This window comes from Rissa tridactyla, chromosome 4, assembly GCF_028500815.1.
Source record: "Rissa tridactyla isolate bRisTri1 chromosome 4, bRisTri1.patW.cur.20221130, whole genome shotgun sequence".
Taxonomy (NCBI): Eukaryota; Metazoa; Chordata; class Aves; order Charadriiformes; family Laridae; genus Rissa; species Rissa tridactyla.
The window spans coordinates 71,702,354-71,727,043 of NC_071469.1; the positions used below are offsets into that span (position 1 = coordinate 71,702,354).

Genomic DNA, 24,690 nt, shown 5'->3' on the forward strand with positions numbered 1-24,690 from the left:
CCCACCAACCCTCGGTCACGGCACCTGCCCGGCTCCGCCCAGCCCGGCTCGGCTCGGCTCGGCTCGGCAGCACTGGGCTGCGTCGCACCGGCACCGGCACCGGGCTGGGGGAGCTGGGCTGGGGGGCAGCGGCGGTGCCCCGACCTGCCTCCCTTCAGCTCCGCGCTGGCGGGCAGCCAGAGGACGGAAGGAGCTGGGAGGCCGGCGGGCTGCACGCCTGGCTGCCAAGGGGATTAAAAAAAAAAAAAAACACACCAAAAAAAACAACAATTAATGGGAAAGCAGCCGGGACGGAGCGTCCCTGTGAACCCTGTCCCGCTCCCCGCAGGAAACGAGGGAGGCGAGAAGCAGGGCAAGGAGCCCAGGCCCCCAGCCGCGGGGAGGTGGGGAAGGGGCGGGGGGGGGGGCCGTCCCTCATGGCACATCGCTGGAGGAGGTGGGCTGGGATGTGGGGGGCAGAGCCTGGATGCGACCCACCGGCTCCCACCACCCATTCCAAGGCCGGAGGTGAGCTGGGATGCGGGGGGGCAGAGCCTGGATGCGACCCCCCCCGGCTCCCACCACCCATGCCAAGGCTGGAGGTGGGCACTGCGGGGCCTCGGGACCCCGCGGCGGCGGTGGGAGCTGAGGCTGGAAGCATCGCGGCAGTGATGGGCGCTGCAGGAGTGGACAAAGCGGCTGCCAAATGGTGCCTGCATCCAGCCATGCCAGCCCTTTGTGCGCCCTGAAAAGCAGCCAGGCCGGAGAAATCCGGTGCTGCTGGGAGCCAGAGGGAGGAGGGAGGGCAGGGAGAGCTCCGGGAAGTGCCCTGGGTAAATAGTTGCTTTTGCAGATATTTTCAATGGCTTGAATGAGACTTTTCTTTCTGCTGGGGGAAGGGTGGAAACAACCTCTTGCTCCGGCAGGGAAGGCGATGGAGATAAAAGGCGGCCACGGCACCGGAGGAGCCATGGCTGTGCTGGGACCCCCGGAGCAGGGGACAACCCCCACGCTCACATCGCCCCCCAGCTTGGTTTCATTTCCAGCTCCAAGCCCCGCTTCCGTGGGAAGAGGTGCCCATGGGAAGAGGCTCCCATGGGAAGCAGCTCACGCGGCCGGACCGTGGCTAACGTAGCCGCCTTTGAAGCCCAACCATCCCCATGCCGCAGGGAGCGGGGCCGGCTCCGAAACACACACTGTTGGCAGCCGGAGCCATGGGAGCATCACGGTGAGCCAAGCCTCCTGCTGCGGGTCATCCTGACCGGCTCCTTCGGGAAACACTGTAAATCCACCTCCCCTGAATAACCCTGCTAAACCCAGCGGCGGCTCCCGCAGGATCCAGCCCTCCTGGAGCAGGAGTTCAGGTGCCGACCCCGTGTCCCAGCGAGGAAAGGACATTTTAGGCCATCTTTTTGCTGCCGTGGATGGAACAAAGAGCCTTTTGTCTGCACTTGACGTTATCAGGAGTTATTTTTAGGTCGATGTCTGCACTTGTTGATGTTATCGGGATTATCTGTAACTCGGCAGGCCGTGCTGCTGTCTTCAAAGACGCTGCCTGAGCACGGCGAGGGAGGAAATCCTTGTGCTGTCCCTTGCAAGGGACGTTTGCCCTTGGGATCAGGCCAGCGGCCCTCACTCGGCCGGAAAATTATTTATTGCTCAACCTGGGGAGTTCCTAAAGCCTTAAAAGTTCCTGAAAACCCTAAAAGTTTCTCAAAGCTGTAAAAGTTCCTATCAACTTTCAAAGCTCCTCAAAACCCTAAAAGATTCTCCAAACTCCAAAAGCTCCCAAGACCTCTAAAAGCCCTAAAAGATCATAAACCCCCTGAAAGTTCCTAAATACAACTAAAAGTTCCTGAAGCCCTTAAAGATCCTAAAAACACTTAAAGGTTCTAAAAGCCCTAATAGGTCTTAAAAACCCTAAAAGCTCTAAAAGATACTAAAAGCCATAAAGCTCCTAAAGCCCTAAAAGATCCTAAAAACCCTAAAAGATCCTAAAACCCCTTAAATTTCCTAAAAGCTCCTAAAAACCCTAAAAGCCGTTAAAGCTCCTAAGAACCCCAAAGGCTCTAAAAGCCCTAAAAGATCCTAAAAAAAGCCCTAAAAGCTCTTAAAAGCTCTAAAAGCCCTAAAAGATATTAAAACCCCTTAAAGTTCCTAAAAGCTCCTAAGCCCCCTAAAATCCCTAAAAGATCCTAAAAACCCTTGAAGTTCCTAAAAGATCTTAAAGCTCTAAAAGTTACAAAATACCCTAAAATCTCCTGAAGCCCTAAGGGCTCCTAAAAGCCCTAAAAGATCCTAAAAAGCTTGAAATTCCTAGAAGCCCTAAAATTTCCTAAAAGCTGTAATACTTCCTAAAAAACCTTGAAGTTCCTAAAAGTGCTAAAAGCTCCTAAAGCCCTAAAAGCACCTTAAAGCTCCTAAAGCCCCAGAAGATCTCAGAAGACCTAAAAGATACTAAAAACCCTAAAAGATCCCAAAAGCCCTAAAAGATACTAAAACCCCTTAAAGTTCCTAAAAGCCACTAAGGCCCTAAAAATTCCTAGAAACCCTAAAGTTCCTAAAAGCCCTAATACTTTGCAAAAAAACCCTTAAAGTTTCTTAAAGCCCTAAAAGCTCCTAAAGCCCTAAAAGGTCCTAAAAGCTCCTTAAAGCTCCTAAAGCCCAAAAGATCCCAAAAGCCCTAAAAGATACTAAAACCCCTTAAAGTTCCTAAAAGGCCTTAAAGCTCTTAAAGCCCTAAAAGATCCTAAAAAGCCTAAAAGTTCCTAAAAGCTCCTAAAAACCCTTACAGTTCCTAAAAGCTCCTAAAGCCTTAAAAGTTCCTAGAAACCCTAAAGGATCCCAAAAGCCCTAAAAGTTCCTAAAAACCCTGAAGGACCCTAAAACTTCTAAAAGCCCTAAAAGTTCCTAAGACCCCTTGAAGTTCCTAAAAGCCCTAAAAGTTCCTAAAAACCCTAAAGGATCCTAAAACTCCTACCAGTTCTTAAGAACCCTTGGGGTTTCTAAAAAGCCTAAAAGCTCCAAAAGAACCCTAAAACTTCTGAAAACCCTAAAAAGAAAAAAAAGCCCTAAAAAAAGTCCTTAAGGAGGTGCCGGTGCTGGCGGCAGGCACGCCGGAGCGTGCCGGGGGAGACCGGTGGCATGGCCATGGGACGGGCAGGCTCGGGCCCGTCCTGCCCCGGCTGCTGCCAGCCCCGGCGCGGCAAGTACAGGCAGAGGTGTCCCAGCGCCGGCTGAGGCTGAGCCGGCGGGCGCCATCCTCGCTGCCGAGTCCCGGCTCAGGGTGCCAAGACCCGCCCCCCCCCCCCCCAACCCAAAGCCCCTTGGTGCTCCCAGGGGAGCTGCAACCGCCAGCGGGGCTCGGGTGGGGTGCGGAGGAGGGTGAGGCTGAGGATGATGAAGCTGGTGGGGACGGGATGCCCCGAGGTCCCCCATCCCAATCCGGTGAGCGATGCCGAGGCAGCCTTGGGAAGCTTGGAGGACGCTGATCCCAGGGGAGCCCGAGGAAGCGCTCCGCAGCTTTGAGAGGCTGGGGGTGCTCCCGCTCCCCCATCGCCGCCACTTCCCCCCCTCAGCCTTGCTCCCGAAACGATATCCAAAGGGGAGGTGAGTTCCCCCCCCGGCAACACGCCGGGGTTTCTCTGGCCGGCAGCAACGACGACAGCGACTCATCAGATGCCAGGGCTGTAAAACCCAACCGCAGAGAGAGCGATAAACCCAACTTCGAGAGCGATAAACCCGACTTCGTTGTTGAGGCTCGGCTAACGAACCCGCCGTGATGGCAGGGAAGTCTAGGGGGAAATTGGCTCTGGGGCCGGGGGGGGGGTGGGAGGGGGCGGGGGGAGATTTGCACAAGGTGAGGATGATCCCGCGGGATGCAGGAACCGGGCTCACCTGCTCTCCGGCAGCCCAGTCTCAAGATGGTGGATCTCAAAATAGAGCGGAGGTCTGCCCCCCTCCATCCCCCATTCCCAAATGGATTTTCCATTTGGGAAATCTCTTCCCTGGCTGCTTGTTTCCCCGCAATTGGGAGAATTTGCAATATTTCCAGACCTTTGCCCCTCGGGCTTGGGCTGGCAGCAGAGCATGAAGGCACGGTGGTGACGCCAAACCGCCTTTCCTGGGGAAAAAAAGGACGGCACAACCCCCCCCAACCCCCCCCCCCGCGTCCGGCAGCTCGGCACCGGCCTCCTGCCCGATAAGGCGCAGGGAAAGGCGAACAGGATTCTTTCTCCTTGGGGAGGTTGGATGGGCTGGCTCCCCCTTCTCCTGCCCACAGTGCCCGGGGCTGGGGGGCACCGGGGGCAGTGGGAGGTGGGAGCCCACCCTGCGCTCCCAGGGGATCTCGCGGGGCTTTTTGACCCTGCTGCTGTTGTGGTGAGGTGGGAAAAATGCCTTTTCTGCCCCAATTCCCCAATGATGGGCTCAGCTCGCCGGGGACCACCCTGTCCCACTCATCCCCAACGGTGGGCTCAGCTCCCCAGGGACTGCCATCTCCCACTGGTCCCCAACAACAGGTTCAGCTCCTCGGGGACCACCGTGTCCCACTGGTCCCCAACAACGGGCTCAGTTCCCAGAGACCACCGTGCCCTGCTGGTGCTGTGTTCCCGCTGCCGGGAGGCAACCACCAAGCGATTGTTTTCCAAGCACCACCGCATACCGGAACAAGGTTTATTCCTGCGCCGGAGTTGATGCATACACAGGCACCGGCAGCCAGCATGACTCACACTGCGAGCCCCCGAAATCTTGAGGCGGGGAGCAAGGAGCATGGAAAGCACGTCCTGAGAGCAGCCGGGGGTACAGAGCCAGCGCAGCTGGGATGTGACTCTCCCATGGCGGGGCTCATGGGGGGCAAGCCGGGCGCTTGGCACCTCACCAAACCCCCGGGCTCCTTATTTAAATAGCCAAAGTCAGCCGCCGGAGTGGTGAGCCATGCACAGCTCATCGTCACGCGGTGGGAACGCGCCTGCAAAATGGGGGTCCAGTGGGGCCCAGCGGGCTGGCAGGCGGCGGGGCACGGCCCTGGCAGGACGGGCTTTTGTCCTGGGGAGAGATGGAAACTCGGCGGCGCTGGCTGCCCTTTGTGCACGGAACAAAGAACAAGAGCCAAGCGGCTTCCTTTGCTGCCCAGAACCGGGCCCCGGGAAGCCGCCAGGAATGGAAATGCCGCTCGGCGGAGCGGCACGGAGAGGCAGAGACGGGCAGCGCGTCACCCCACCAGGCTGCCTGTTGATGCCCGGTCCCCTGCCACCAGACCAGAAACGGGCAGCGCTGGCAAATGGCACCTCGCCGGCACACCCCGCGAGCTGCAAGCATGGAGACGGTGGGCACCCCGCTCTGCCCCCCCTCCAGGAGGATTCACGGTCATGCCGACATCACCGGTGCTGCTCTGTATCCCAGCGGGCAGGATGGGATGCCCGGCTCCAAAATCTCGGGCACCAGGAAAGGCGAAACCGTGGGTGTACGGGGACGCAGCGAGGGCTCAGGGCTGACTCGCCACCTCCGACCGACGGTTTTAGTCCCTGCAATTTGGCCTCGCTATTTATTTTCCCACAGACTGGGCGGCTCAAACCCCGATAAAGCGCTTGGTCGTGCTGAGGAGCTCTGCTCAGGGTCTGCCTTCCTGAGCTGGAGCGGGAGGAAAGCCAAATTATCGGTTCACATATTCACTTCCCACCCTCTCCTCCACTCCAGCATGTCCGCCTGATGCCAAGCCGAAGCCCTGCTTGCCTGTTTGCCTGCCGACCCGGGGCTGCAGGTGGCCTCCATCTCCATCTTTGGGAAGAGCGGGAGGGCTTTCGGTGGGGTGCTGTCACGGGTGAAAACCCGGGGTAAGGGGGAGCTTGGGGGTGCCGCATCTTTCAGCCACGCTCACCAGCCCATGGCCGTGCCGGCACCAAATGGGCTGGGGGGGGGGGGGGATGGGACGTAGCCAGGGAGACCCTGCTTCTGCCTGTGCCACATACAATGCTCTGGTGGCAGCTCCCCGAGGGGGCTCGGATGTCCCCTCCTGGCTATCAGGGGGCTCCTCCGCACCGGTAACCAGCACCGGTAACCAGCACTGCTAACCAGCACCGCCATCCAGCCCTACCACTGTGCACACTGTGCACAGTCCAGAGCTGGGACCATCTTCGAAATCCTCATGCCATCTAGTGGGACCGTCACTAACGACACGGTGGAGGGTGGCTGCCGGCTCTGCCCGCTGTGGGGCCGGGGGTGACGGGGCAGCTGTGGGACCCCGGGGCAGAGCCGCGCCGCTCTTCCGGCAGTGGGGGAGACCTGCGTCAGCAATTAAAAGGTGCTTTTAATGAGAAGTGACCACCTTCAGCAAAATAAGTCAGTGTTGGTTACTAATGGAGGGGCAGCCCAAATTCTTCCTTTCGAAGAAACCCGTGGTGTCTGTAGCGCCGGCTGTCTCTCCCCGGGGGGCCGCCACCACGCCACGTCCGCAGGGAGCAACTCCTGAGCTCCCCTCGCAGCCCCTCACCCCGGCATCGGGGCGCGTTATCTGGAGGTGTTGCTGCCAGTGCCCGGCTTGCTCCGGCGGTGCACGATGACGTACCAGAGGCAGACAAAGAGACCTGTGGGTGGGTGGCGACACGGTCACTGCTGTGGGTACACCAAGCTGCTGCGAGGAGCGGGAAAATGACGAGGACCCCGCTGCTCAGGGGGTCCAACCCCCAGCACCCCCCCCCCCCACCGACCTTGCAGGGAGTTGAGGATGGTGAAGAGGTAGATCTGGGGGACGAGGAAGACGCCAAACCTGAAGAAGGCCAAGCCCCAGGTGGTGCCCAGCAGGCAGGTGAGCCCCAGCACTGTCGCCCAGTCCTTCCACGCCTGCCCCTTCTGCTGCCTGATCCTCCGCAGTATCACCGCCACCCTCCCCAGCACCAGCGTGTTGAAGAGCAGGATGAGGCCAGCGTAGCAGAGGGTGGCGTAATGGGCCGGCGAGCTGGTGAGCCAGCACCTGGTGGAGGAGGACTCTCCTGGGGACAAGGGCCAGCACCCCGAGAAGGGTGCCCCCACGTGCAGCAAGATGAAGGTGGGCACCCAGCAAGAGCTGGGCTCACCAAAAAGTGTCCCCTGGCAGAGCTATGGCTGGGCCCCTGCTGGCCCCAGCCCTGGGTCAGCCCCATGTGCTTGGGCTGGCCAGGCTGCATGGGGTGCACGGTGCGCTTGGGGTGCCCAGGGTGCACACTGTGCCCGAGGTCCATGCCGTGCCCAGGGTGCCCAGGGTGCACACTGTGCCTTGGGACCATGCCGTGCCCAAGGTCCATGGGGTGCCTGGAGTGTGTGATGTGCGAGGGGTGCCCAGGGTCCACAAGGTGCCCAGGGTCCATGGGGTGCCCGATGTGCCCAGGGTGCCCAGGGAGCTGGCAGCCCCCTTCACTCACATAGTCGTGTTCCTGTAGTCCCCAGAGGTGCTGATGGTGTGGTACCCATACGTATCTCTCTTGAAGACAAAAACAGCCGCCACGGCCAGCACGGGCAGACCTGTGGGCACAGGGGGAGGCTGTGTGGGGCCGTGCCAGGGCAGCCATGCCGTGGGCAGGCAGGGCCAGGTAGGTGCCCACTCACCCCAAGCGAAGAGGGAGAGCTTGAGGAGGTAGCGCTGGATGTAGATGTTGTAGACCTTGACGAGGAGGAGGAGAAGGTGGAAGGCCTCAGCGGCCATCCACGCCAGGGCACAGAGAAGGCTGGCATGCAGCAGGGCAGCCGCGGCCTGGCAGAGCCCCTCGGCGCCGGCAGCCAGCGGCGCGCTCAGCAGGAAGCTGCAGTTGAGCAGGAGCAGCGCGGCCAGGAGGTGCATGTGGATCCTGGTCGTGTTGTCCCTCAGCCACTGCCTGCAAGAGGGGGAGGGCAGGGCGTGCCGGTGGGTGCCCGCCGGATGGCATGGCACCACAGGGCACAGTGTGGCACACATGGCATGGTTGAAGCATGGCATGGCACGGCAGGGAATGGCATGGTACAGCCCAGCAAGGCATGCATGGCATGGAATGACATGGCATGGCACGGCACGGCACAGTGTTGTATGCATGGCATGGCATGGCATGGCATGGCATGGCATGGCACAGTGTTGTATGCGTGGCACGGCATGGCAGGGTATGGCATAGCATGGCATGGCACAGCACAGCATGGCAGGGCAGGGCATGGCACAGCATGAGGCATGCATGGCACGGCATGGCATAGCCCAACGTGTCAGGCATGGTGTGGCACAGCATGGCACGACACGGCAGGGCAGGGCACAGCATGAGGCATGCATGACATGGCATGGCATGGCAGGGCAGGGCATTGCACAGCACGGCATAGCCCAACATGGCTCACATGGCACCGCATGGCACGGCATGGCATAGCCCAACATGTCAGGCATGGCACGCGTGGCACAGCCACCACAACGGCTCTACCTGGAGAAGCAGCAGAGCAGGAGAGTGCAGAGGGTGGCGGTAGCCGAGAGGGAGCAGCCGACGGTGGTGATGTGGGTGAGTGATGCCAGCTGGGCTGGGGTCAGGGCACCTGCCGGGAGCTGCCAGGGAGGGAGGGGGTCAGCTGGGGCAGCACCCACGGCAGCACCCACTCCCTGGAAAGGTCGGGGGGGACGGAGGGGGTTGCAAAACCACCCCCTGGCCATGGCCTCCTGCGGAACACCCCCCATACACCCCATAACCCTCCCCACACCCTGTACCCCCCCACAGAACCTGTGCCCCCACACCCACCTCCACCCCCACCTCCAGGGAGGAGGAAGGAGAAAAGAGGAAGATGGATGGAAGGAAGGAAGGAAGGAAGGAAGGAAGGAAGGAAGGAAGGAAGGAAGGAAGGGAGAGAGGGGGGGAGGGGGGGAGGGGGGGAGGAAGGAAAGAAGGAAGGGAGGGAGGGAGGAAGGAAGGAAGGGAGGGAGGGAGGGAGGGGGGGAGGGAGGGGGGAAGGGAGGAAGGGAGGAAGGAAGGGAGGAAGGAGAAATAACGATGGAGGATGGAGAAAGATGGAAGGAGGGAAGAGGGAAGCGAGAAAGAGGGAAATAGGGAAGGAGAAAGGAGGAAGAGGGAACGAGGAAAAGGCAAGGGAGGAACAAGGGAAGGAGGAAGAGGGGAGGAGGAAGAAGGAATGAAGAAAGGAGGAGGAAGGAGGAAGCAGAAAAGAGGGAAGGAGGAAGGAGCATGGGGGTAGGAGAAAGAAGGAAGGAAAAATAGGGAAGGAGGAAGGGGGAAGGAGGGATGTGGACCAGCAGAACGGCGAAGTAGGTGAGATGGTTGCAGCGGCAGATAACGGTGCCCTCCCCGTGCGTGGTCTCGCAGCCCTCCCTGCTCCAGCTGCCAGTGCTGCCCATGCCTGCCGGAGAGCCGCCGTTGGAGGAGGCACAGTGGCCAGGGGTTGGGGACATCGAGGGGACATCGAGCCCTGCCAGGGCTGCCCAGATGGGCGATGCCTTCGGGGTGGCACTGAGCTGGCATTGCCCCCTTCCTGGCCGTGGCCACACTTACCAGCTCCAGGCTCCCAGAAGACGCAGGTGGCATTGGAGGCATCCTGGTGGAAAGGGGACAGAGGGGGACAGCTGGGGACCTTTGCTGCTCCCCGGGGACCCCAGGAACCTTTTGGTCCCAAAGCAAAGAAAGGACACTTTCTCTTTCCCCAACTGCAGGGGAAACGCTGGTGCTGGGCCCCCCCCGGCTCGTGCCGACAGCAGACCCCTGCTCACCAGCACCGTGTCGTGCCAGAACTGGATCTTCACAGGGCGGCTGAGCCCGGCCACGCGCCCGCTCCGCAGGAAGGCTCCCACCACATCATTGTTCAGCACGGAGCTGTTGCGGGCGTCCTGCAAGAGTCAGGGGAGCCTGCAGGGAAAGTCCCGGGTCCCCGGGGACATCTCACCCGCCCCGACCATCTCAGCGGCGGGGGTGTGATGGGGTGGGCATGCTGCTGGCCAAGGATGCTAGAGGGGTCCGGGTGGGGACCTGCTGCTCACCTGGAAGATGCAGGGGCTGTGGATGTAGATGCAGACGAGCTCCTGCTCTACTCCCTGTGCCTGGTTGCCCTTCACAAGCTCCACCGGGAAGTTCATGGCGTGCCTGAACCTCCTGCCACCGCCCGGCTTCTCATCCTGCGCCGGGGAGAGAAGGGTTCAGCCGCTGTTTTAGGCTGGCTCTGGTGGGGTCAAGGTGCTGCCCCCCGCCCCCAGCACAGCCACCCCAGTTACCAGCATGGCCCTGTGTCATCCCCCAGGCCCTGTGGCAGCTCCACCTCTGCCGCGGTGCCTGCGGATGCACAGATAGGGCAGGCGCTGCCATCTGGATGCCGGACCCCTCCCAGCCCATAACAAACACATGGTGGGCTGTGGAGGGAGAGGTGGGGGATCCGTCAACCATGGGTGGGCATGCCTGTCCTGCCGGCTCCGCTGTGGAGCATTGCGCGTTGCAGATGCAGATGTGGAGCAAACAGCACTACACCAGGACGTTTCCCAGTGGGATTTCACACCTCAGTGGGCTCCCTGGGATGGTCTCTGCTCCCAGATCCTGAGCGGAGGGTCCCAGCTGGCAGGCAGGCACCCCTGCCTGCAAAACCTGCCTTGTCCTGAAGGAAGAGACCTCGGGACGGAGCAGTCGGACCTTCCCCGTCAGGGCAGCCCCACGGCTGGGGGAAGTGCCTTGGTACCGCTGCACAACCCCCTTGCACCAGGACAAGGAAGTCGCCCCATGTGCTCCCCACCACAGTTTCCCTCTCCCTTCCTACTGCGGGGAGGTGGGGGCCAAGGCTTCCCTTTTCATAAATCAGAAGAGCTTCAGGATGGAAATCCTGGCTTTTGGCTGCAGAACCCACCCCCCCCCCATCCTCCCCAGCTTTAGAAGCTCCCAGATTTATCCCAGTAACAGCGCTGGGGACCTGCAGCCCTGGCTGCCTGTGGCACCCTGGCAGAACCGCATCTCAGGAGGCTTCGCTGGCATAAGGCATCCTTGGAGGATGATGGAAACCCCATGTGGGCAAGCGTCAGCCACCGCAGCATCCCTCCAGCACCTCCCAGCAGGGATGGAGGGACCGAGGGGGCCAGCGGGTACAGGAATTCCCTGGGAATAGCCTCAGCAGCGCAGGGGGACCAACCATGCTGCTGCTGAGGTTTAACCCTCTGAATTGCTCTGTTCTGAACTTGAACACATAGGTCTCAATCATGCTGCCCGTGAAATTGTGTTTCTTCCAGGGGGTCGGGTTCTTCTCCAGCTGATTTAACCTGCACGGGGAAGGTGTTTGGGGAAGGGTGCCGCAGGATCTGGCCCCTGCAGATCTGGGGAGATGGGGGAGGGGTCCATGGGACAGCGGGGCGGGAGCCGGCGCTCACCTCTCCCTGGCGTGGTGGGCGCTGCCGCAGCCCTGCTGCAGCAACTCCTCCAGGATGCCCATGTGTCCCTCCGTCTCCTCCTGCTCTGGCAGGGCTGTTTGGGCAGCTGAGCCTCGGCATACGGCACCCTGCCCCGCTCCCCATCCCGCCCCAGTTCCAGGACTCCTGAATGGCCCCAGAAGTGCCCAGCCCAAAGCTGGGATGGGAGATAGCCCTACCTTGACCCTGCAGTATGCAGGTGGCGAGGCAGAGGATGAAGGCGATGAGCAGCGGGGTGGGCATCACCGCAGTCCTCTCCTGCAAAAGGCACCCAGGACCCGGGCAGCTCCCCGGAGCCCCCATCCATGTCCCCCGAGACCTTGGCCCTTTCCCACACACTGGCTGCAGGACAAAGATGGGGTCCCGGCAGCTTCCCCCTACCCCCAGCCGCCAAGCCCCACCGAAGCCATTCTAGTGGCAAAGCCCCAGCCTGGAAGAACCGAGTGGCTGCACCAGCGGCGGATGTGAGCGTGGGGTGAGGAGGAAGGTGTTTCCCGCAGCAACCGGGGTGCAGAATGCCCTACGCATCCAGTTTTTTATCATTAAGGTTGTAAAACCGCAGGGGCTTCTGCCTCTGCCCTGTCCCAACCGAGACTCACGTCTCGCTGCCGTCCCAGCCTGTGGTTGCAAGTCCCCGGCAAGCAGCTTGCCAGCCCAAAGGGTGGCCGACACGCTCTACCGCAATGTCGGGGCTTGCTGGCGGTGAACCAGCGTCGAGCTGGGGAGGAGGAAGTGTCCCCGGTGCGGGGCAGGGGGAAGGTGGCTGGCAGCAAGATTTGCACCCATTGCGACGCCGCAGCTGGTGTTGCGTGCAGCAATAACGCCGACGCGCCGAAAGCAGCCGGGGAGAGAGGCTGCGAGGCCAGCAGTGCCAGGGCGCGACCCTGATGCACAAACAGTTTTACTGTGGATGCAGCAATGGGACTGAGGCTTCGAGGCGCTGAGGCTGGCGATGGCAAGCGCAGCCCGAGCCTCCCGGGGCAGGAGCAGCAGCGCCGTGGGCAGCTGCCTGCACAGGCTGCCCCCTGACCCCCAGCGAAGGACAGCCCCCATGTCCCCATTACAATGTTTTGCAATAAATAATCCTTTTACTTCTTGGATCACCCGATGCAGGTCCTTGCCCCGACCTCCCTTGCCTCCCAGCACAGCCCAGCAACGCCGAAGGCCATCCCTGCCGTCACCGAGCCAGAGAGGGCATCGTTCCCTTGCTGCACCCTCACAATATGGCAGGGTGCAGGTGTCGCTTCGAGTGGGTTTTGCCTTCGTGGGAAGCAGCTCAGCACCCCAGCAAGCCCCCGGCATCACGCTGGCCCTCAGCATCCTCCCCCTCGCCCTGGTGAAGCCCCTACCTTGGCCATGGGGCAGCTCCCAGCATCGGCAGCACCTCGATGGGGGCGGCTGTTCCGGCTCTGCCTGTGCAGCCGTTGAGGCAACAGAAAAGGAAGTGTTCGTATGCAGATTAGCCGATCAAATCGAGAGAGCTGTTAAATTTCCTTTTGCTTACTTTTTTTTACAGCTTGGTGAGGGGCCGGCGCAGGGGGAGCATCCCCGGCACCGCCAAACCCAAAGGACAAAGGACACGGAGGCCGATGCTCACCAGGGCAGCCAGCTGCCATTCAGCGCGGCCCAAAGACAGCCTGCTCCCTGGGCATGGCTGAGACAATTAACCTTCTGCCTCTAATGAGCTTCTTCCCTCTACTGGCTCACCAGCAATTCATGCTCTCCCGTGCTGAGAAGCCACCAGCACTCCGGTGGTGCCACCAGCGCCGGAGCCAGGCTCCAAACAGAGCATTGACATGGCGCGGTTTGAAAAGTGTTAGAAGTCAAGCCAGCAGGGCAGAAGGCCGGCATGGCTGAGCAGGGATCTGCTGGTAGGACTCAGGCGGAAAAGGAAAGCGTAGGGACATCGGGAGCAAGGACAGGCGACATGGGAGGACTGTGGAGATGCTCTTCACCACTGTAGGGAGAAAATTCGTGCAGGCAAAGCTCCATTAGCGTCCAAGCTGGCCAGCACTGCGAAGGACAACAGAAAGGGCTTTTTTTTAAATATGTTAACAGCAAAAGTAAGTTCGGAGATAACATTAGTCTGTTGCTTGATGAAGCTGGTCACTTCACAAATAGGGACATGGGCAAAGCAGAGCTGTTTAATGCCACCTTCTCCTCCTTCTTTGACACCAGTGATGGGCCCTGGGACCCCTGGAGCCCTGTGTTGGAAGACCGTGACTGGGGGGATGACAAACTCCCAGTCAAGCCTGGACTTTTTTCAAGACCTGCCGCTCCAGCTGGCTGCGCAGAAGGCTACGAGGCCCGATGGTATTCATCGCAGGGCACTGGAAGGGCTGGCCGATGTCACCACAGGACCTCTCTCCACTGTTTTTCAACCGTCTCGGGTTGAGGTCCCAGTTGACTGGAAGCTGGCAGATGTTGTCCCCCTTTTCAAGAAGGGTAAGAAGGAAGGCCCTGGTAATTACAGGCCTGTCAGTCTCATTTCTGTGCCTGGTATAAAATTCTGGGGAAGGTTATTCTGGGAGTTACTGAAAAACACTTGAGAGGCAATGCAGTCATTGGTCACAGCCAGCATGGGTTCGCGGGGGGAAAGTCCTGCTTAACCAGTGTAATTTCCTTTCACGACAAGGTGACCCATCTAGTTGGCCAAGAGAAGCCGGTAGATGGGGTGTTTTGGGATTTTAGCAAAGCTTTTGATACCGTCTCTCACAGTATCCTTCTGGATAAACTGTCCAGCACCCCGCTGGACAAGTTCATCACAGGTTGGGTGAGCAATTGGCTGACGGGTTGGTCTCGAAGAATCGTAGTAAGTGGGGTGACATCAGGCTGGCAGCCAGTCAGCAGTGGGGTTCCCCAGGGCTCAATTAATGTTTTTATAAATGATCAGGACGTGGGAGTTGAATGTACATTAAGTAAATTTGCTGACGATAGTAAACTAGGAGGAGCGGTGGAGTCCCTCGAGGGTAGAGAGGCCTTGCAGAGAGATCTGGATAAGTCTATCCGGAGAAGTGGGCACTCACCAACCGTTTGAGATATATCAAGAGCAAGTGCCGGATTCTCCCCCTGGGAGGGGGTTATCCTGGTTACATGCAAACTGGGGGACGAGAGGCTGGAGAGCAGCCCCGTGGAAAGAGATCTGGGGGATTGAGTTGGTGGCAAGTTAAATAGGAGTCAACAGTGTGCCCTGACAGCCCAAAGGGCCAACCGTGTCCTGGGGTGCGTCAAGCAGAGCATCGCGAGGCGGTTGAGGGAACTGATATTGGGTGCCTCAATAGAAGGACATCAAACTATTGGAGCGTGTCCAGAGGAGGACAACCAAGATGGTGAGGGATCTCCAGGGCAAGACTTACAAGGAGCAGCTGAGGTCACTTGGTTTGTTCAGCTTGGAGAAGAGAAGGCTGAGGGGTGACCTCATCGCTGCCAGGTGACCTCATCGCTGACACGTGACCTCATTGCTCAGGGGTGACCTCATCATTGAGGGGTGACCTCATCGCAGTCCACGCCTTCCCCCAGCTCTGGGGGGGCAGCGGAGGGGAGGTGCTGATCTTCCCTCTCTGGTGACCAGCGACAGGACATGCGGAAATGGAATGAAGCTGTGTTGGGGGAAGTTCAGGTCGGACATCAGGAAAAGGTTCTTTCCTGAGAGGATGGTCGGTCCCTGGAACCAGCTCCCCAGGGAAGCGGTCATGGCACCAACCCCGTCAGAGTTCAAGGAGTGCCTGGACGATGCTGTTAGTCACGTGGTTTAGTTTTGGGTCGTCCCACAAGGAGCAGGGAATTGGACCTGATGATCCTTATGGGTCCCTTCCAACTGGAGATATTCTGTGATTCCATGATGCTACAGTTCGATGCTACTGCAGGGATGGTGCCGGCATCCTCTGTGCCACCCCCAGCCACAATGGCACAGCTCCCCAGCGATGCCAGCCAGCCCAGCCAAAGGAAAAAAGTTTGTTTATTTTTTTTTCCCCCAAAATGGTTAGCTTTGCCCCAAAAGGCTTCACCTAGTGCTCCAGGGTCTGATGGATCCAGCTGCAGGGATGTAGCCATGTGCAGAGATGTGGGGGGAGCAGAGACGACTCAGCCACACCGGTGACCACCATGGGACAACAATGCTGCCCTGTGCTTGCCCAGCGCCCGCAGCCACTCACGCAATGAGTCTCCAGGTCTCAGCTCACAGCACAGGGCAACCATCCGCCTCCGACCAACCCACCTTGAAGCTGGGAGCCTTTCGGGCACAGTCAAGCACCACAGGCCAGGTCAGAAACCCAGAGCTGGAGGAGAAGGGTGCCAAGAGGATGGTCAATGGACCAAAGAGATGGGCCGCTGTCCATGTCCTTAGGTGATGTGTCCCCCTGGGCCAAGGAGGTTTGAATTTTGCAAGGACAAAACCCACAGATCCCAGGATGCTGCAGCGCATCCCTGAACCTGCCAGTGACACTAAGATGCTCATGTCCAAGCAAGCACTAAAGACACAGTTGGAAAAAACTTTCCTGGCTTTCAAAGCCCGGTTTAGTACTGGGAGCGGGTTAAAAATCCAACCCGGCAGCACGCACCAGCAGCTCTGGCCAAACCGCCTGCAAAATCGCTTTACCGGCTGCAAGTGGAGCTGCCGGTTCGGGCTTCCCCAGCACAAAATGCAGGGATAGGGGCGTAGGAAAGCAGAGCATCGCCCGCCTCCAGCTTTTTGGGGTTGTTTCCAGTGGAAAAATACTGGGCTTGGAAAGAACATGCACAGGCATTTACAGTTTTGCTTTAATTTGATTTATTTTTCCCTGCTTTGCTTGATGCTGGGGGAGAAAAGGGTGTTGGCATCCCATGGCATCGTTTCTACATCCCTGGGAAACAAATCCTCTGGGCCACTTGTATTTCCCAAGTTTTTAGCTGCAGAGCATCCAGCAAAGGGAAGAATATTGGGGGGAAATGGTGGTTTGGGGCTTTGCTGCTTGGTTGGGAGCAGGACGGAGCCAGCCCCGGGATGCGCAGGGATACAGGGACAGTGCTTGCGTGGCCGTTCGGGACCCACTCACCCGTGGGGACCCTTGGGTGGGGATGTCACCCCTCCCAAGCCCCAGCCTTCAACTCACAGATTTGGAGAGGAGCGATGCCAATCCTTGCAGGAGCAGCCGGAGCCACAGGGAAGAAGGGTCAGGCCTGCCCTCGGCAGCTGAACCCGGGCCCCCGGCACTGCAGACACAGCAGCTACAGGGAAGGCACTGAGGGGCTGGAGCGGGTCCAGAGAAGGGCAACGGAGCTGGTGAGGGGTCTGGAGCACAAGTCCTGTGAGGAGCGGCTGAGGGAGCTGGGGGTGTTCAGCCTGGAGAAGAGGAGGCTGAGGGGAGACCTTCTCGCTCTCTGCAACTCCCTGAAAGGAGGGTGCAGCCAGGGGGGGTCGGTCTCTTCTCCCAAGGAACAGGCGATGGGACAAGAGGAAACGGCCTCAAGTTGCGCCAGGGGAGGTTTAGGATGGAGATTAGGAAAAACCCGCGTGCAAAGCCCCCACGAGCCTGCAATCCCACGCGTGCAAGCACCGCACACACCGCCCCCCCCCCGTTCTCTCTCCCACCCGCCACGGACGCCCCCACGGGGGCAGGACCCGCACCCGCGGCCGCGGGGCTGGGCGGTGGCGGCGGGACCGTCCCCCCCCCCACCCCCCCCGGGCGCGGGCGGGGGGCGGGAGCGGCGGGGGGAGGAGGAGGGGGAGGAGGAGGAGACTCGGCCGGCAGCGCCCCGGCCCGCGCGGGCTGCTCGTACCGCCGCCGCGCCGACACCGGTGAGGGAGCGGGGAGGGCCGGGACGGCGGGCGGGAGGCGGCACCGGCGCGACGGGAAACTTGCGGGAAACTTTAGCGAGGGGTTGGGGGGGGGGGGCGGCGTCGGCGGCGGGCCGGGCCGTACAGCGGTACCGGGCCGAGCCGGGCCGAGCCGGGCCGAGCCGGGCCGAGCCGAGGCGGGCGGTACCGGCCGGACCGAGCCGGGGCGGGCGCGGAGGAATGCGGCGGCTCCCGCGGGCCGGGGCGCGTCACCGCCGGCGGCGGAGTGGCAGCGCTTGCGGCCAATGGGGAGGCGCGGGGGGCGGGCGGTTCCGCCCCCCCGCCGGGAGCTCGGACGGCGCGCGGGGTAACCGCGGGGCGAGGGGGGGCGCCGGTGATCCACGCGCGCTCCCCGTGGGCGCTGCAGGGGGGGCGCGCGCTCCCGTGGGCGCTGCGCGGCAGCCGGGCATCAGCCGGGGCCGGGGCCTGCCGGGGCCCGGGTTTCTTGCCCGGGGCAGCAGCCCACGCAAGCAGTGGGGGGAGCACAGGCCAGGGCTCCCTTCTGAGTTTTACCCAAACTTCCACCATTTCGGCAAATATCATCAGAGAAATCACTCCCCACCACCACCACCATCCCCCGCGCAGAGCACATAATTGCTATCAGCAATCCCGCGGCTCCCGGCACCGGCTCTCACAGCCTGGCTGGATTTGGCCGCGGGTCCCGGCTGCACCGTCCCGAGAACCTGCCGGGGGAGGCTGCGGGCTGGCCGCGGCCGGACTCTGTACTTATCCCATTAGGGCGCGCAGCAGCCTCCCATTAAGGTTTCCTGGGGCGGTTTATCCGCCTGGCCCAGCTGGGATGTGGGGTCCGTGCTGGGACATAGGCAGCCGGCACCAGCCCTTTGTTGCAGCCTCACCAGAGAGCACGTCCAGCTGCCTCGGCACGCATCCTGCTGCCGTGGCCGGTCCAGCCTTCCGCCATGGCCGGTCCAGCCTTCCGGAGCAGTTCCTGCCTCACTGGTGCCAGATCCAGGCTTTAACCCTCACTGGAGCTGTCGGGGTTCAGCCAGATCCTCCGCGCCACAGCACCGTGGATGGTCTTGGAGGCCTGCAGATGATGTCATCTGTATGACCTCATGTGGATGACGTCATCTGGATGACATGTAGACGTTGCTTCCAGTGCGCTGGCAAGGGGTGCCCTGGGCCAGGCTGGTGCTGGCTGCAGTGCCAAACGGGGACAAGGTGCTGGTGGCTGGGCAGTGGGCCGCGGTCTTTGCTGGTGACCTCACTGGGGTCTTCCCTGGAGGCCCTGCTGGGGCCATCAGCAGGGACCTCACAGGGCTCCTCAGTGGGGACCCTGCGGGGGCCATCGCCAGGGACTTCGCTGGGATCCTCGGTGGGGACCCTGACAGGGACCTCGCTGGGCACCTGGCTGGGGCCATCACTTGGCTCCTTGCTGGGGTCGTCACTGGGGACTTTGCTGGGGTCATCATTAGGGACATGACCAGGGTCCATTCTGGGACCTCATCGCTCAGTGTGCTGCCCCCAAAACCAGGAGCTGTGCCCCCTCTTCCCTCCAGCCGCCTCCCGCAGCCCCCGGGACCCCCTGACCGCTCCTCTCTCCCGCAGGTCCCCGACGGTGATGGCCATGCCCTAGGGGAGACCCGTCATGAGCCAAAGCGGGGCCTCGCGCCTGGCCGGCTCCCCGCCACTGCCGGGGGGCTCGCTGTTGGCCCTCCTGGCCCCTGAGCCTTCCCCGTCACCCCCCAGCGGGACGCCTTCGCCCGGCCCCCCACCAGCGTTGCTGGAAGGGGACTGGGAAGGGCGGGAGGAGCTGCGGCTGCGGGAGCTGGAGGAGGCGCGGGCGCGGGCGGCGCAGATGGAGAAGACGATGCGATGGTGGTCGGATTGCACGGCCAACTGGCGGGAGAAATGGAGCAAGGTGCGGGCCGAGCGCAACCGGGCCCGCGAGGAGGTGCGGCAGCTGCGGCATCGCCTGGAGGCCCTCACCAAGGAGCTGGCTGGCCTGCGCCGCGACCGGCCCGAGGAGCGCCCGCCGCCCGCGCGCCCACCCCAGCGCCTCCACGTCCGGCCCGGCACCGGCAGCCCGCCCGACGCTGACGGGGACAAGGGAGAAGCCGACCCCGAGCGGGAGGAGCCTGTGCGGGATGTGGGGGGCGAGGCACCCCAAAAAGCTAAGGTGAGGGTGAAGGGGGGGGTGTCCGGGGTGAGGAGGCCTGCTGGTGGGCTGCGGGGTGGGCAGCAGGGGGGGCAGACCCTTCTTGGAGCTGCATGGGGGGGCCAGACCCTTCAGAGCCGCGTTGGGGCGGGGGATTTGGACCCTTCTTGGAGTTACATTTTGGGCTCAGACCCCTCTTGGAGCGGTGTGATGGGGAGTCAGACCCTCTTTCAGGAAGACGGTGGGTTTGGACCCCTCTGAGGGGCAGTGTCACAGGGTCAGACCCCTCTTGGAGCAATGTTGGGGGGGGTCAGACTGTTCTTGGAGGAACATTTTGGGCTTAGACCCCCCCCCTCAGAGCAGGGTGATGGGGTCAGACTCCTCTCAGAGCATCGTCGTGGGCTCAGACCCCTCTCAGGGCAGCATGGGGGGGGGCAGGCCCCTCTGAGAGCCGTGTGATGGGGCCAGACAGACCCCTTGGAGCAGCCTTGGGGGTCAGACCCCTCTCGGAGCACCGTGTTGGGGTCCAGGACCCCCAGAGCCCTGTGCAGCAAGGTCACCTCAGCACTGGCTCTGGTCCTTTTCTTGGGCCTTTCCCTTGGGAGGCGTTAGACAAAAGTCAGTGCGCTGGTGCTGGGGGCAGTGGCTGCGGCAGTGCCGGTGGCATCTCCCAGCGATGGCTCGAATACCAGGGTGTCCACGCGGGCTTCTGGCAGAGGTCTGTGCTGAAGGGAGGAGGAGGAGGAGGAAGAGGAAGGAGGATATAGCAGAGCCACCCCAGGGATGCTTCCAGCTCCTCCAGCCATCCCCTCTCTGCTGCCATCACGACGCAGAAGTCACCGTTCAGGATGACACGCTGTGCCAGTTCAGTCCGCCCGACGGCATGGCTACCAAGCGGCAAATATGAGCCTCATCTGAGCATCTCCTGCGGGCTCCCGCTTGGTCCCCCGGAGATGTCCCGTCCCCAGAAAACCCCTTGCAGCTCATTTACCGTGTGCTCGTGGAGCCCAGTAGAAGATTGCCCACGTTGCAGTCGTGACCAGGTCGCTGTAGTAAATCCGTATTATCTCATCCCAAATTTCCAGTGAGGCAGGGAGCTGGTAGCAGAGCCCAGTGGTGCATGGAAGCTCCCCTGGGAAGATGGGACCCTTTCCATCAGCCTCAGGGGGTCCCTGGGGACCGGAGGGTGGGATGTTCTTGGTTATGGGGTGAAGGCTGGGTGCTGTAGTGGGTGGGAAGCCAGAGCTGTCCCCTCACCCATGAGTGATTCCCTGTCCCCTGCGCCGGGCCCACCCACGGCGCCGCAGGAGCTGGAGCTGATGGAAAACATCTTGACGAGCAAGCAGGACGAGAGCTGGGAGCAGCGGGGCCCCCGGGCCTCCTTCACCCGCCAGGAACGGAGCCGCCTGCTCTGGGAGGACGTCAGCGTCATGGAGGAGGATGCCACCAAAGTCACCGCCCTGAAGCTGAGGCTGGATGAGTCCCAAAAAGTGCTGCTCAAGGAGCGGGAGTGAGTGCTCGGGGTGTCATCCTCGCGGGGTGCCAGCCCAGCCCAGCCCCAGTCCTTGCCAGGATGGGACGTCCCCATGGGGTCCTGCCGGCTGTCACCAGCATTGCTTCTCCCCAGGGACAAGCTGGCGCTCAGCAAGAGCATCGAGAAGCTGGAGGGCGAGCTCAGCCAGTGGAAGATCAAGTATGAGGAGCTCAACAAGAACAAGCAGGAGGTGATGAAGCAGGTGAGCGAGGTGTCTGGGGACCAGGGGTGAGCCGGGGGGTGATCCTTCCCCTGGCGGGTGGACATCGTGACCCACAGACGCAACTCCAGGGTGCTCATTAAGGGTCTTAATTAGTGATATTAAGCCAGTTGGTCTGTCCACAAAGGTTGGGTGTGGGCAGGGCTCAGGTGATGCAGGGTGGCTGCTCGCTGACCTCCTTGGGTGCTGTGCGTCCCCCCTGCAGCTCAACATCCTGAAGGAGATCCACCAGGACGAGCTGGGGCGCATCTCCGAGGACCTGGAGGACGAGCTGGGCGCTCGCTCCAGTATGGACAAGAAGCTGGCCGAGCTGCGTGCGGAGGTGAGGCCGAGCCCCAGTGCAGGGGGCAAAGGGAGTGGTGAAGGGGGGTCCCCACTGCCCCCCTGGCCACCTCATGTCCCCATCCCAGATGGAGCGGCTGCAGGCGGAGAATGCAGCCGAGTGGGGCCGGCGGGAGCGGCTGGAGACGGAGAAGCTCAACCTGGAGCGGGAGAACAAGAAGCTGCGGGCGCAGATCGAGGACCTGGAGGAAGTGTTGGCTCGTAAGCGGCGGCAGACGGCCAGCGCCCTGGACACCGACCTCAAAACCATCCAGGCTGAGCTCTTTGAGAAGAACAAGGTGCCATGGGGGTGGTTCTGTCCCCTGCCACCCCCTCCATGGGTGACCCTGTCACTTCGGCGATGGCTCAGCTTCCCCCAGGACCTCCTCTAGCCCAAACTCTGCCACCACCCTTCATCTAGGGGATGGTGGTGACCCTGTTCTTGCTCCATCAGCTCCTCCGTCATGGGGTAGGGTGGTGGGAGAGGTCCCTGGGGAGGTTGAAGGGGACACGCGGCAGTCGGGGTGGCTCTCACCCACTCATCCCCCCACCCTGTGCCCACCGCAGGAGCTGGCTGACCTGAAGCACATCCATGCCAAGCTGAAGAAGCAGTACCAGGAGAAGATGGCCGAGCTGGCCCATGCCAACCGCCGTGTGGAGCAGCACGAGGGTGAGGTGAAGAAGCTGCGCCTGAGGGTGGAGGAGCTGAAGAAGGAGCTGGCCCAAGCCGAGGACGAGGTGGGAAAGCTTGTGCTGGTGGAGAGGGTCGGGGTGGGCGGCTCTGTTCCCTCTGCAGCTGCCAACAGCCCCATCCCATCCCATCCTGCAGCTGGATGAGGCCCACAACCAGACACGGAAGCTGCAGCGGTCGCTGGACGAGCAGACGGAGCAGAGCGAGAGCTTCCAGGTGCAGCTGGAGCATCTGCAGTCCCGGTGAGTGAAGGACATGGGGGGACCACAGCGGGGACCAGCAAGGACCCAAGGGTGGGATGACGTTCTCCTTGCCACCGTCCCTCAACCAGCACCTCCATGGTTGAACCCTGGGCTAAGCGTGGCCAAAGTGCCTCCGACATCCTTGGAGGGTGCGCAGCCATCCTCGGGGCAGCCTTCGCCCCGCTGCAAGGTGGGTGGCATTCACCTCCCAGTTAACCCAGCACAAGGCTGCCCACAGACCAGTACAGCCCAGTTTCACCCAGGGCCAGGACAGGCTCTGAGAGTCCCGCGGTTCGGGGAGGCTGGAGGCGGGTTTTATTGCCCTTAAAAACTTTCCTTGGCCTCGCTTCGCCTCTCCAGCCGTAAAGAGCTGAAATGGCCATGAGAGATCGATGCCGCATCTCCGGGAGGCGCTGGGGGGGTTGTTTTTATAATCTTCCTTTATTTTATTGGGACATATTCATTAAATCATGGAGGAATAATGGAGGCTTCGTCTTCCCCCCACCCCTGCCTCCAGCCTCCCCGTGTGCTCACCCTTAAATAATTCATTCTTTCCAGTAAAACACCGCAAACCGGTCAGTTCCAACCGGATCCTGGGTTTTTTGATTTCAAATTTGCTTCATAATTTTTCATGGAGGGATTTTAACGTGAGGAGCTAAAACCACCGCAGGCTCCTGGGAATGGGGACTCTTGTCCGTGCACTCAGCGGGGTCCGAGACGCCCACTGTGGCGGTGTCCGACCCCGGAAGGTTTCAGCCGGTGCCTCACTTGTGCCCAGTGTCACCTGGGGCTCCCCGGCCCCCGCCAGCGGGTCAGCGCCAGGCTGGGGGGCCTGATCCTGCACCCAAGAGCTTAGTGGGAGCCGCAGAAATGGGGTCGCGCCGGGGTACAGCCGTGTTGTAGGGGTGCGGGGCGACGAGCTCGGCTTTGGCATCCCCCCGGGGCTGCACCCCACCGCCCCCCACCCCAACAGCTCTCCCTCGGCAGGCTGCGGCGGCAGCAGAGCACCCCGCTTTTCGGCAAGATGCGCAGCACCCGCTTTGGCCCCGATGACACTGGGGACGTCACCAGTGACCCCGACGAGGACGAGGACCTGCAGATCCAGGTGCCCTAGAGCCCAGGGCCAGGTGCCACCACCACAGGGACATCCCATGGTGGTCCTCTGCCCACAAGTGCCTGTCACCGTGGTGCTGGCTGTGCGGTGACCCATGTATTGATGAGCAAACGGAGTCACAGAGCAGCAGGAAGGAATTTGCCCGGGGATGCTCCAAGCCCGCTGCCTCTTGGACAGTATCCGATGCCTCTTGGCCACCGGCATCTCCTGGGACACAGATGTGGTCACCAAAGCACCATCACCTGAGCAGCCCAGGAGGAGGATGCACAGGACGGAAAGGGGCACCAAGCCCTGCCGCCAGCCACGCTCTCCTGCCCACTTTTTATATATATATATTATATATATGTATGTATTTGTATATGATTTTTTTTATTATAAATACAGAGCCCAGAGGGGCCCAGGCTCTGGCGATGGCTTGAGCTGCTGCTCTGTCCCCACGCGGGAGCAAGGATGAAGGGGACAAGGTGGGGACCAGCATCAGGTAGACACAGCCTTTCTCTGCAAGCTGGGCGCGGGGCTGGATGTGTGGCTGCTGGCGGCACCCCGCTGGCACGGCTGCCCCCCACGCCTGGGGACCAGCCCGGCTCCTGGGCAAAGGTGTCCCCAGGCCTGCGAAGCGAGAAGCCAGGGGGTGCTGGGCGGCTGGTGACGCCCGTGGCTGTAGAGGTGGCTGCATCTGCGGGGCTGCGGCGCGCAGGCAGAGGTGCGCACCTGCGGGTGCGCACCTGTGGGTGCAGGGTGCTCATCCTGGGGAAGTGCAGAGGTGCTCACGTGGGTGCAGAGGTGCTCACCCGTGGGTGCAGGGTGCTAATCCTGGGGAAGTGCAGAGGTGCTCACCCATGGGTGCAGGACGCTCACCCGTGGGTTCAAGGGTGCTCACCTGTGGGTGCAGAGGTGCTCACCTGTGGGTGCAGGATGCTCACCCATGGGCTCAAGGGTGCTCAACCTGGGCTGCTCATCTTGGGGAGGTGCAGGGGTGCTCACCTGTGGGTGCTGACCCCTGCAGCCCAGCCCCCACAGAGCGGGGCCTTGTGAGGCTTGGAGGAGCTCAGACACAACCTTATTAAAAATTAATATTTCAGTGAGCTAATCGCCTTGCTCTGCCTTTTAATTGATTGGCTAAAAGCACGTCTCTTTGCTGCTCATGGGGTTTTTTTTAATGCCCTTTTATTCCCAGCAATTATTCTTTTTTTTTTATGGCCCAGCAAATGAGGCTGCGGGGGGTGGAGGTGCCTGGCTTCAGTGGGGGCCCTGAAAAGCAGAGTTTTGGGGGACACAGAAGTGGGG

General features: G+C 61.4%; 2 protein-coding genes across 4 annotated transcripts; one reads left to right on the forward strand and one right to left on the reverse strand.

Moving 5' to 3' along the window:
- Positions 1-6,283: 6,283 nt before the first annotated feature.
- ADGRG5 (adhesion G protein-coupled receptor G5) lies at positions 6,284-12,755 on the reverse strand. 3 transcript variants are annotated; one of them, XM_054199782.1, is made up of 13 exons: positions 12,697-12,755; positions 11,527-11,605; positions 11,309-11,414; positions 11,074-11,200; positions 9,944-10,078; positions 9,677-9,793; positions 9,462-9,504; positions 9,203-9,309; positions 8,388-8,506; positions 7,561-7,826; positions 7,377-7,476; positions 6,746-6,949; positions 6,284-6,563 (listed from the first exon to the last, which is right to left on the reverse strand). In XM_054199782.1, the coding sequence occupies exons 1-13, from the start codon at positions 12,703-12,705 to the stop codon at positions 6,320-6,322; spliced, it is 1,656 nt and encodes a 551-aa protein (XP_054055757.1). In that variant the 5' UTR covers positions 12,706-12,755; the 3' UTR covers positions 6,284-6,319. The 3 variants fall into 3 exon arrangements, with proteins under 3 accessions (XP_054055757.1, XP_054055759.1, XP_054055758.1); XM_054199783.1 differs by having other exon boundaries at positions 6,385-6,563; positions 6,687-6,949; XM_054199784.1 differs by lacking the exon at positions 9,677-9,793.
- Positions 12,756-17,053: 4,298 nt separating this feature from the next.
- On the forward strand, positions 17,054-24,494 carry CCDC102A (coiled-coil domain containing 102A). The gene is made up of 9 exons (XM_054201381.1): positions 17,054-17,123; positions 18,732-19,302; positions 20,589-20,791; positions 20,909-21,017; positions 21,241-21,357; positions 21,446-21,655; positions 21,924-22,094; positions 22,186-22,289; positions 23,277-24,494. The coding sequence occupies exons 2-9, from the start codon at positions 18,772-18,774 to the stop codon at positions 23,401-23,403; spliced, it is 1,572 nt and encodes a 523-aa protein (XP_054057356.1). The 5' UTR covers positions 17,054-17,123; positions 18,732-18,771; the 3' UTR covers positions 23,404-24,494.
- Positions 24,495-24,690: the final 196 nt, after the last annotated feature.